The 10,495-nt window shown below is 51.5% G+C and overlaps 1 protein-coding gene across 1 annotated transcript; it reads right to left on the bottom strand.

Moving 5' to 3' along the window:
• Positions 1-6,616: 6,616 nt before the first annotated feature.
• Asprv1 (aspartic peptidase retroviral like 1) lies at positions 6,617-8,056 on the bottom strand. The gene is given in 2 exon segments (XM_005372499.3): positions 6,617-7,995; positions 7,997-8,056. Coding segments are annotated over 2 exon segments (1,014 nt in total). The 3' UTR covers positions 6,617-7,041.
• Positions 8,057-10,495: the final 2,439 nt, after the last annotated feature.

Here is a 10,495-nt window from a genome sequence, read left to right as displayed (position 1 = left end):
ACCATGATGTTTGCTGGTCCCCAATCCCCACAAGATGTGGGGAGCACCATGAGCCTCACCAAAGCCTGCTGCTTCCCCTCTGACCCAACTCCCCAAGGGCAGGCAAAATGAATGACAGTCACAGTGGTCCCTTCAAAATCTGTCCAGAAAGGCCTATGGTGTGTGGGCTTCTGCTACACTGCCATCTACCTCTGTGTCTTCTCGGTGGTGGCAGAGGACGGGCCAGGCCAGGTCACTCTCTGGAGCACGTAGGCTGGCCACTCCCTTAGCACCCATCAGGATAAGCACTTGTGGCCTTTGGTCCGGCTCCAGTCATCTCGGTGTCCTCAGATAAGGGACCTCTGTCAGCTGGTCCTGAAGCAAGCCCTGTACACGTGAGGCCAAGCTCCTGTCTTGTGACTGCATTCAGATTTTGTCACCCTGCCTCTGATTTGTTGCCAGGGGCCACCGGTGCCCCGAGGCACCGAGGAGGTGAAATTAGTTGCTCCAAGGTTGTTTTTCACAGACACTCCTTCAGTGTTTCAGGATTGAGCAGGTTCCTCACTGTGAGCCAAAGGGTTTGCAAAGATGAAAAGGAACGAGACAAAAGGAAGGCTGTGGCTTACAACGCTGGGTCATAGCTGGGGGCGCCAGTGAAACCCGTATTTCTGATACACACAGAAAGAAATAGAAATATACGTGGGAGGGGCCGGAACGAAGGCTGAGTGGCTAGGACCACTTGCTGCCATTCCAGAGAACCCGAGTTCAGTTCCCAGCATTTAGGACTTCTAAACAACAGTGGCTCCAGACCTCTGACCCTCTTTCTGCCTCCCTGAGAACCTATGCATATGTGCACATGAAGACACACATGTGCACATAGTTAATAATAATAATTCTTAATCAGAAAATATGCCATGTGAGCTATGTGTTTTTCTTTAGTTCCAACCACTGAGAGAACCTAAGATTAGTGTGCAAAGCAAAGAGTAACTGACCCTAGATCCTGGCATAGAATACCAGATCCTAAAGAAGGAACCAAGTGTCCTTGGAGAAATTGTACTGAGCAGGGACAAGATAAACCTGGGACATCTTGTATTGGAAAATAATGAAAGGTCCTAGTGTGTGTGTGTGTGTGTGTGTGTGTTTATGTCTGTCTGTCTCTCTCTCTCTCTCTCTCTGTGTGTATGTGTGTTTATATCTGTCTGTCTGTCTCTCTGTCTTTGAAGTAGGGCCTCACATACCTAAGGCTGACCTTGAATTCACTGAGTACTAAAAGATGACCTTGAATTTATGACCTCCCGCGGCTACCTGCCGAGAGCTAGGATTATAGCCTACTCTACCTCACCGCATCGTCCAGTGTTAGGCAGTGCTGGAGACAGAACCCAGGACTTTGTGCTTGCTAAACAAGCGCTCTACCAGCTGAACTATGGCCCCGTATCTCACTTTTCATTACTGTTTATGTATGTGTGTATGTATGTGTGTGTGTGTGTGTGTGTGTGTATGTGTGTGTGTGTATGTATGTATTTGTGCTTTTTGAAGCTCCGAGACAATTTTTATTAAAGTTTAAAAGAAAAACACTCCAAAGCAGGTAAATTGGGACTCTCAGCTGCTGCCCAGAGGAGGGAAACGGAGAGAGAGAGAAAGGCAGAACCTTCTGGGTTAAGCTGGCACGGAGGTCAGCCACGAGTCCAACAAGCAGCCACGAGGCAGGGAAGGGAGCTTTACAAAAAGAATGAAGCCCTTTTGTTTGGGAAAGCCAGCAGCTGAGAGAAAATGACAGAAGAGAAGGGGAAAACACTATACCCACATAAGCCAGGTCTCGGTGAGGTGAACAAACACACACAGACCCTCCTGGTAACCCAGGACAACTGCCTGCTTTCTGTGCAAGACAGAGTCTTGCTAGGTAGTCGAGGCTAGCCTCAAACTCAGAGAGATCCTCCTGCCCCTGCCTCACACGATCTAGGATTTCAGGTGTGCACCACCACCCAGGAGGGCTCCAGTACAATAGAAAAATGTCCCAAGAAGACAGAGGCCGGTTATTTGAAACCCAAACATCAGAATCAACCATGACACCACCTAGGAATAACTCCATATTAGAGAGATGCTGATAAACGGTGGCAACAGAACCAGGGGGTGAATAGAGTGGGGGAGCCCAGTGCTCTGGTGCAAAGCAGCTGGTGACAGGGCCAGGCTGGAAGATCCCACTAGGAGGCCCTCCCAGGAAGATGGCTCAGCTTGCAGCTGCATCTTCACCACTTCAGGATTGAAGGAGAACCGTTTGCAGAGCCTCAGGTGGTCTTTGTATGACACCAACTCATTTCACAGGGAAACAGAGTCACCCAAGGGTGGAGAAACGTGGCTGGTGGTACCTTGAGCAAGCAAACAAGCCTGCATCACCAGCTATGGAACAAGTGAGCACCCTGCCTCCCTGACATGATGCCTAAGGACACACCATCTCTCCGGGGTGTTCTCCCACCAAGTCCATAATAACGAGAAAACAGGAGAAGGTGAAGGCCATTCTGCAAAATCACCAGGCAGGTGTCCCAGACAACTCCAAATCTTGAAAATGAGCGAGTGGTAAGACCATCAATGCAAAAACAGTTATTACCTTGAAGGGAATGAAAGGGAGTTTGTTCTGGAGCTAAATATGAGTGACTATGGCCAGGAACACAGATTTAGGTTACCACGAATTGCATGTTCCAATGAGGAAGCAGTTCATGAAGATTTCATAGTGACAGAGCAAAGAAAGTCATAGATCAAGACACTCTTCACATACACTGGTGGAAACATTAAGTAGGTGGTTAGGGCAAAGCTAAGAAATCTCAGCTATCTACCTCGGAGGCTGGGATGAAACTCTTAGCCCTTTGGTGGAAAAATAGGGTTAAGGTAATTCATTCCAAAGGTCCTTATCTATTACTCAGAGGATGGGAGGTCTAGCAGGGAGATATGGGGTGGCTGTTTTGTAGGCAAAACACAGCCCAAGATAAATTGCAATTAAGTTCTGACCCCACGACATTCCAAGCTCCCGAGTCACTGAAGTTTCCAACAGTAAGTTAATTGGCCTTTGTGGACATGGCTTCTTCTCAGGAACTCTCATTCACAAGATGAAAGGCGTTGAGGGCTGGGGCTGGTACTCAGTTGGTAGAATGTTTGCCTAGACTAAAAAGGCCCTCAGTCGGGTCCCCAGGACTCCATAAACCATACCCTAACCCTAACATTGGGTGTGGTGGGGGTGTGAAGGCAGGAGGACCAGAAGTTCAAGGTCCTCTTTCGGGGCAGCTAGTGTAGCCAAATGACTGGGCTCCAGGTTCAATGGGAGACCCTGTCAGAAAATAAGAGGGTGCAGGTGAGGTGGCTCAGCGGGTAAAGGTGTTCGCCGCCAAGTCTGATGGTCTGAGTTCAATTCCCACACCCGCATGGTAGAAGCCTAGCGTTAACTCTGCAGACTGTCTCTGACCTTCACACATGTGCCTGCAAACATCACACACACAGAATGAGTAAACCAGACGTAAGAAACTTTTAAAACTAAGGTGGAGAAAGATACTCAGTAGTAAGCCCTGCACATGCATGCACAAATCCGCCCCCCCACGTATGTGGGTTTTTTTTTATTTGAGTAACTATTATGTTTATATGGGAGAAAGTCTTCTTAAAATAAATAATAGTTAGCATTTCCTATCCGCAGTTTCCAGACAGGTCATCTGCATGAGGGAGAATAGTAAAGTTCATTACGGACTATTAACCTCTGAGTAACCACGTGAAATTCTTTGTTTTATTGCAACTTTTCTGTAAGTCTGAAATCATTGCAGAAGTTTGACAATACAATAAACACACGCTGGGTAAAAGCATACAGCAAGATCTAGCCTACTCGGGCGCGGGGTGGGGTGAGGGTGACTGGTGGGTGGAGCTGTGACCAGAGAAGGTGGGAGCTTTGCCAGGTGAGGAGCTGGCTCCTCAGTGAAGCCTGTCCCAGGCTGGGGCACTGAAGTTTTGTCAGGCAGGATGCCCCCATGAGGACCTTGTCTAACGCAGCTCCAGCCTGGGTGGGGCCTGTGGTAGCCAAGCTGCCAAGGGAGCCCCATGTGCCTATCTGCTGTGAGCTCCCCGTGGAAAGTGCCAGTATAATTCGGTCCAGGCAGGCACACCAAGAGGACAGGGAAGCTGGCTGTCATCACCATCCATGTCCTCCAAATCTCGGCCTTCCTCTAGACACTGCCCGGGCATCCATACTTCCTTCTTCTCTCTGCAGTCCATCCTCTACCCAAGAGCCGGATGAGTCCAGACACTAACTCTAAATGGAGCGTGAAAGCCTGCCTCGGGTGGTGAGAGCGTCTCCCATGGCCAAACCCATGGCTCCTCTCCATGGCTCTGCTCTGGCAGCTAGGTCCCGATCCTTGGAGAAAAGCCCTGGGATTTTGCCCACCAAAACAAAGTGGGTTTATTATAGTTTTTGCAGGCACTGTCTCAGGAAGCTTGGCTTGATCTCCGACTTTTAGAACAAGGATGACCTTGAACGACTGATTCTCCTGTCCCCAGTTTCTGGGCGCAGTGATTGGAGGTGTGTATGACCACACTCAGCTTATGTGACACTGAGGGTTGGACCGGGGCCTCCTCCTGCATGCTAGGCAAGCCTCCACAACAGGCCTGGCCGTCTCCATCAATGGCATTTCACCATTCTCACGCCCACGAAGCACCTGGCCTCAATCCAGCAGCCTGTGGTTCCTTTCTTGGTGACGGCCATCCTGAAGGCCGTTCCTCTGGGGGATCGCCATTCCTCTTGGAGGGGCACACTGCTGAGAGTTGCCAGCCCAGGCCCTACCTACTCAAAGCCAAGGTACAGTGCCACGTGCTGCAGGGACAAGAATTTACCCAGCAAGGGCTCAACCCCTTTCTGGGTAGGAGAAGGGCAGGGACATTTTGGGTAGTGTCCCAGAATTCTGGCCTGGCCAGCCAATTCCTAGGTCCCCTTCTTGCCTCCACCCATTCTCTTCACCCGCCCTTCTTCAGCCTAGAATGCAGCTAGAATCCAAAGGATTTAAAGAAAAATAGGTCACGGGGAGGTGCCACTGGCTTGCTCCCTAGAGAGAGGGCTTGGCCCAGGACAGCAGCAGCCCTCCTGAGGCCTCCAAAGAAATGAAGGGGTGGAGTCTGGGGCCTCAGTGAAACCACCCTCTGTTGACCAGGTCTCCTGTCCACACCTATTCTTCACCCACGCTCAGGAACTAATTCCAGTTAATTCTGGGCTTGGCTGCCCAGAGCCAGGCTTTGGTGAACCCTAGGCATTAGGTTCCAAGTCAGGACCCTGGGGAGTCATAACTGGCACCAAAGAGGTCAGGCCAAGAGAATGTCATTGCTGTTATGAATGGCCAGAAGTTCCTCTCGGGCTTCCTGCCTCCTGCTCAGAGAGCCTTGCAGCCACTTCTCTGACCCAGAGAAGCAGCTAGCAGGAAAAGGCCAGCCAGGTGTGTGGCACAGCCCTGTTAGGCCAGACTCTCAGGAGGCTGACACAGAAAGATCATAAGCTTAATGCCCATTAGAGTTGCAGAGTGTGTTCAAGGCCAGCCCAGGCAACTTAGTGAGACATTGTATTAAAATATAATGATTTGAAAAGGAGAGTTGAACATAGCTCGGTAGTAGAACACTTGCCTAGCATTGTGTGAGGCCCTGGGTTCAATTCTCAGTATCACCAAGCAAAAAGGAGGCTCCTCTCCTACTGCACGTACTGGCTTTGTGGGAGCCTAGGCGGTCTGGATGCTCACCTTACTAGACCTGGATGGAGGTGGGTGGTCCTTGGACTTCCCACAGGGCAGGGAACCCTGATTGCTCTTTGGGCTGACGAGAGAGGGGGACTTGATCAGGGGAGGGGGAGGGAAATGGGAGGCAGTGGTGGGGAAGAGACAGAAATCTTTAATAAATAAATAATTTAAAAAAAAAAAAAGAGGCTCCTCAAATCTCTGTCCCCAGTACCCTGCAACAGGTGGGCCCCTTACACATCTGAATTTTTGGTCTGTGGAAGCCTTCCTGGGCCCCTCAATGCAGCTCCTCTCTGGGGCTTTCAATCCACTCCCCAAGGCTGATGAGTTTTCCGATCTTCAGAGGAGGCAGGAAGTTGGCAGGAAACCCAAGCTGATCCCCAGCCTTAATAATGTCCTCATCTCCATCCCCTGAGCTCCCAGGAAGCCACCCCATCATGGCCAAGCTTCCCCAACTGCCAGAGTCCCAGACCTTCCCTGGGTTGTCACCCATGCCCATGCCTGTCTCCTGGCCTTATCTTCTACTTCCAAGTCTGGTTCCCTGGGGACCAGTAAAAACTTACTTGCTTGGCAGAAACATTTTGATCCTCAAGATAAACACCTCACAAAATAGCCTTGGGTCACTTTTGAGCATAAAAGGTAATTTGCTTGCAAAAATATTGTAGATTAAAATGAAGGAATCAGAAATAGTAGAAGGGACGAGAGAAATCAGAAGTTAAAATAGCCACAGTTCAGTCTGCCTTAGGAAAACCCAGACCCATATACACTACAGCTTCCCTCTGCCTCCCCAGGCCAAGCACTCGGAATGCTTGTGTTTTCCCACCCCCTCCATCTCTGTCACGACCATTGAGCACATAACTTGCTTTATTTTTCAATGAATAGATCTTTATTGGTGCTTTGAATTGACACAGGTTCCATGGGATTCAAGGCAAGTGACAGGAGGGAACACCATTGTGAGGCAGGGAGGACTCCCGGGGAGGAATCCCAGAGCAGTTAGCACTCTCCTCCAAGGATCTGAATCCTGGGGGCCTTAGCCAAGATCAAGCTCAGCTGAGCAGGCTTGGAGACCTGAAGGCGACTGAACCACACCTCAGGGGATCTAATATTCCTAACGTCCCTGGAAGCTTCTGCCAGCCTTGAAGCTTTTCTTAGACCCTGCTCTAGACCACCAAGCTGACCACCCTTCCCCACCAGGGGCAAGGTAAGGCTCCTGCAGAAGAACAAGTGGAAAGACCGGCCAGGCCCAACGACACCCCCTGAGTCTCCCCGAACACAAGATCCCACCACCAACCCTGGGGGCAAAGAAAGGGGTTTCTTAGTGGGAGCCCTCCGAAGGCTCCTCCTCAATGAGCTCCAGGTCAAACTCATCCTCCAAGGAGTTCCCTACAGGCAGCAGGCGGAACTTCTTCCCTTTCAGAGTGCAGGTGCGGTGTTCGAAGTCCAGCACGGCATTGTGGTCCTGCAGGACGTCGGTGCCGATGATGGCTTCTTCTGCACTTGCGTTGGCCACCAGAAACTGTGCATTCAGCTTCAGCTTGCCCAGGGTCACTTCTGTGTCCCACACACCCAAGATCTTCATCTCGGCTCCATTGGCCACTTTGACCACGTTCTCAAAAGGCCGAAGGGTGTCCAGATCACCATCAGTGACCTCCTCCCACAAGCTTGGGTGCACCACGGACACCTGAGCCCCAGAGTCCACCAGGAACCTCACAGGCACGTGGCCGATCTTCCCTTTAAGGTAGTAGCCCTTACCCATGCTGTTGGCAAACAGAATCTCTCTGGGTTTCTGACCGTGGGCAGCCCCGGAGTCCCCAAAGGTCTTCAGAAGAGCCTCCTTCACAGAACTGTAGTCACCCTGGGCCTGGGAATTGAGACCGTTGTAGACATCCAGGGCATCTCCTCTGAGCGACTCTTTCAGGAACCTCAGTTTGGTGGTATGGTCCCAGTGGTTGAGGTCATCAATAACTTCAAAGCGGTGTAGCCAAACGCTGGGGGCTACGTTAGCCCCATTGAAAGGTTCTGGGATGAAGGCATGCTCCCTCTGGCCTTCCTTGCTGCTGGCTCTGCCGGTGGCCATCCCTCCGCTCACCTCTGGAAGTTCAGCCGCAACACAAGCCAAGTACAGAAAGGCACAGAGCAGTGTGGGCGCAATCACGCTGGAGAGCAAGGCCTCTGACGACAGGGCTGTGTACTTGCCCAGCCTGGGCAAGTTGAAGGGAGCAGGTCCAGGGTATTTGGCAGGCTGCTGGGCACAGAGGCAGGCTGTCTGTGCTCTGCTTGTTCTGTACGCGGCCTTTTTGATGCCCAGCTGGGCCCCCAGGGCTCCTCATTCTCCTTTGTTCTAGAAGCTCCACCCCCTTGTCCCGCCCTCCTGTCAGCATCTTGCCTGACTAGCAAGATGAGTGCCCCACCCTCGGTACCCATCCACCTGACACCAGCAGCCCACCTGGTAAGAAAGGCAGTCTCAGCCAGAGTCAGCGGCCAGGGCTGAGGGACCCTCCCCAACCTGGGTCCCAGAATAACCCAAATGAGGGCACAGATGTGGTGACATTCCGGAGTGTATCACGAGCCAGAGAGGGGGAAACAGGAAGCAGGTCTCCATCTGCTCCAGCAGAGGGGACCCCTTCGACCTCACTCATCCCTGCTGGAGGAGGTCAAGGGAAGGCACTCGGACACGTTGCTCTCTCAGTGTGCGCACCAATGAGATGACTCATACGTTCTAGATTAAATGTGGAGCCTGAAGAGAGAAACAAGGGATTCCAGAATCAAGAAATCTCAAGTCTATCATGGGTCTCTCTCACCTGTCCATCACCTGCTTTCTACCCACCCATCTATATCCCCACCTGTCGGTCTCCACTGTCTATCCATCACATAGCTATCATCCATCGTGTGTCGACCGTCTCCAGCAGCTAGCAACCATATACCCACCTATTTTCATCTGTTATCTGTTTACTATCTGTAGCTTCGTCTGTCTCTAAGATCTATCAATCATATGTCTATCTACTTATATGTATCTCTATCACTATCATCTCTTTATTGTGACTTTTTGAGAGGGTCTTCCTGTGTAGCCCAGCCTAGCCTTGAACTCACAGCCAATCTACCTCAGCCTCCAGTGCGCTGGGATAGCAGAAGTACACCCTCACAAGCATGGACAGAAATTCTTTCCAAGTCAGTTAGGGCCTTCCCCACACATAAAAATTTATAAACACAGCCGGGCGGTGGTGGCGCACGCCTGTAATCTCAGCACTCTGGAGGCAGAGGCAGGCGGATCTCTGTGAGTTCGAGACCAGCCTGGTCTACAGAGCTAGTTCCAGGACAGGCTCCAAAGCCACAGAGAAACCCTGTCTTGAAAAATCAAAGAAAAAAAAAATTATAAACACATTTTACTGTGGTTATTTTCTTTCCTGGCCACTCCTAATTCAGAGTCGGCCCACTAAGGGGTAAGACCTTGGCCTATGGGTTCATGAAGACCCAGAAGTAGGTGGGCACAAATCTTGAACTTCAGAGAATGATGTTCTGAGTTCAGCAGCAGACTGGACTCACTCCAGGTCTGGGTGAGCCCCATGCCCAGCCCCTTGAGGATAGTATCTCCTCTCCCTGCCCTTCTTTCTTGTCTTCTAGAAGGCCTTCCAAGAGTCCCTGCTCCCAAAGCTCCAACCTTTCTCACACACACACCTTATCTGAAAAGCTACGAGAACCTCACTAGTTTGTTCTCAGTGGGAAACACATGCAGTATGGAGCCGGAGGGGGGGAGGGGCTCCGTCCGGAGGAGATTGCCATGGTGACACATTGTCCCCTCCACTGCTGGGATCATGACAGCCTCGCCTGTGTCCCTGACACCACAGAGCAAATCTGCGGGTCCAAAGGCTCAAGCTGGCCTGTGTGTGAGTTAGGGACAGAGAAGGGTCCCAGTTTCATGGCTCTGTTCAGATGTCATCTTCTCCAGGGAGCTCTCTAGGCTGTGCTGACACAAGGCATACTTCTGGGGGAACATGTGTTCTGTCCTCTCCTGTGCTTGTTCACAAGTTCTGCAATGACCCAAGGCTGGAGCACATGACACTGACATCCATGATGGCCTTTGCTCCTCTAGAAACTTATCCTGGGACAGAGTGGCCTGTGCAGGACCCTGGGCCTAGCTATGTGCGGTCACAGAGAGGGAGAGGTTAAAGAAGGGAGGTCAGGATAGGTTAGCGGGCACCTATGGCTGTTGTGCCTGGCTGAGAGAATGCCCCTGTCTCTCTCCTTAGACCAGCCATCACTCAGCACCTAGCTGGGGCCTCTGTACTACCTCTGTATTGCCCCAGGGTTTCCGCCACTCTGCAAGCCCCTCAGGACGTTCCACCTGGCACAGTGAGCCATCAGAGATGCATTTGGTCAACAGGGTTCATCACAGCTGCCTGACTGAGGTGGGGCCAAGGTGGCATACCAGGATCCCAAGGGAGTGGAATGGTTGCCGGAAAGGGATCAGGAGAAGGTAGGACTCCAAGGCAATTGTGCAATGAACAACACGTATCCAGAGACAGGGCCCAGCTACCTACAAGACTAGAAAGCCCCTTCTGCAAAGAGACACTTATGGATGGACTTGGGGCCCTGGCGATGAGTGTGATCCCATGAGCCAGAGGTCTGACCCTGTGACTTCCTAGCTCCCCAGGATTCATCACCCTGCACACCAGGTCCCCGGAGATGTGGCTGAGGGAGGTTTTGTCCAGGTAGAGAGCCGGGAGATGTCTGCGACAGAGTTCTCAGGTCAACTTCCCAGTGTGGAAGTC

The sequence above is a fragment of the Microtus ochrogaster genome, unplaced genomic scaffold (genome assembly GCF_000317375.1).
Source record: "Microtus ochrogaster isolate Prairie Vole_2 unplaced genomic scaffold, MicOch1.0 UNK1, whole genome shotgun sequence".
Lineage (NCBI taxonomy): Eukaryota > Metazoa > Chordata > Mammalia > Rodentia > Cricetidae > Microtus > Microtus ochrogaster.
The sequence above is the reverse complement of the archived record's forward strand: the minus strand, read 5'-3'. Positions and strand labels throughout refer to the sequence as shown.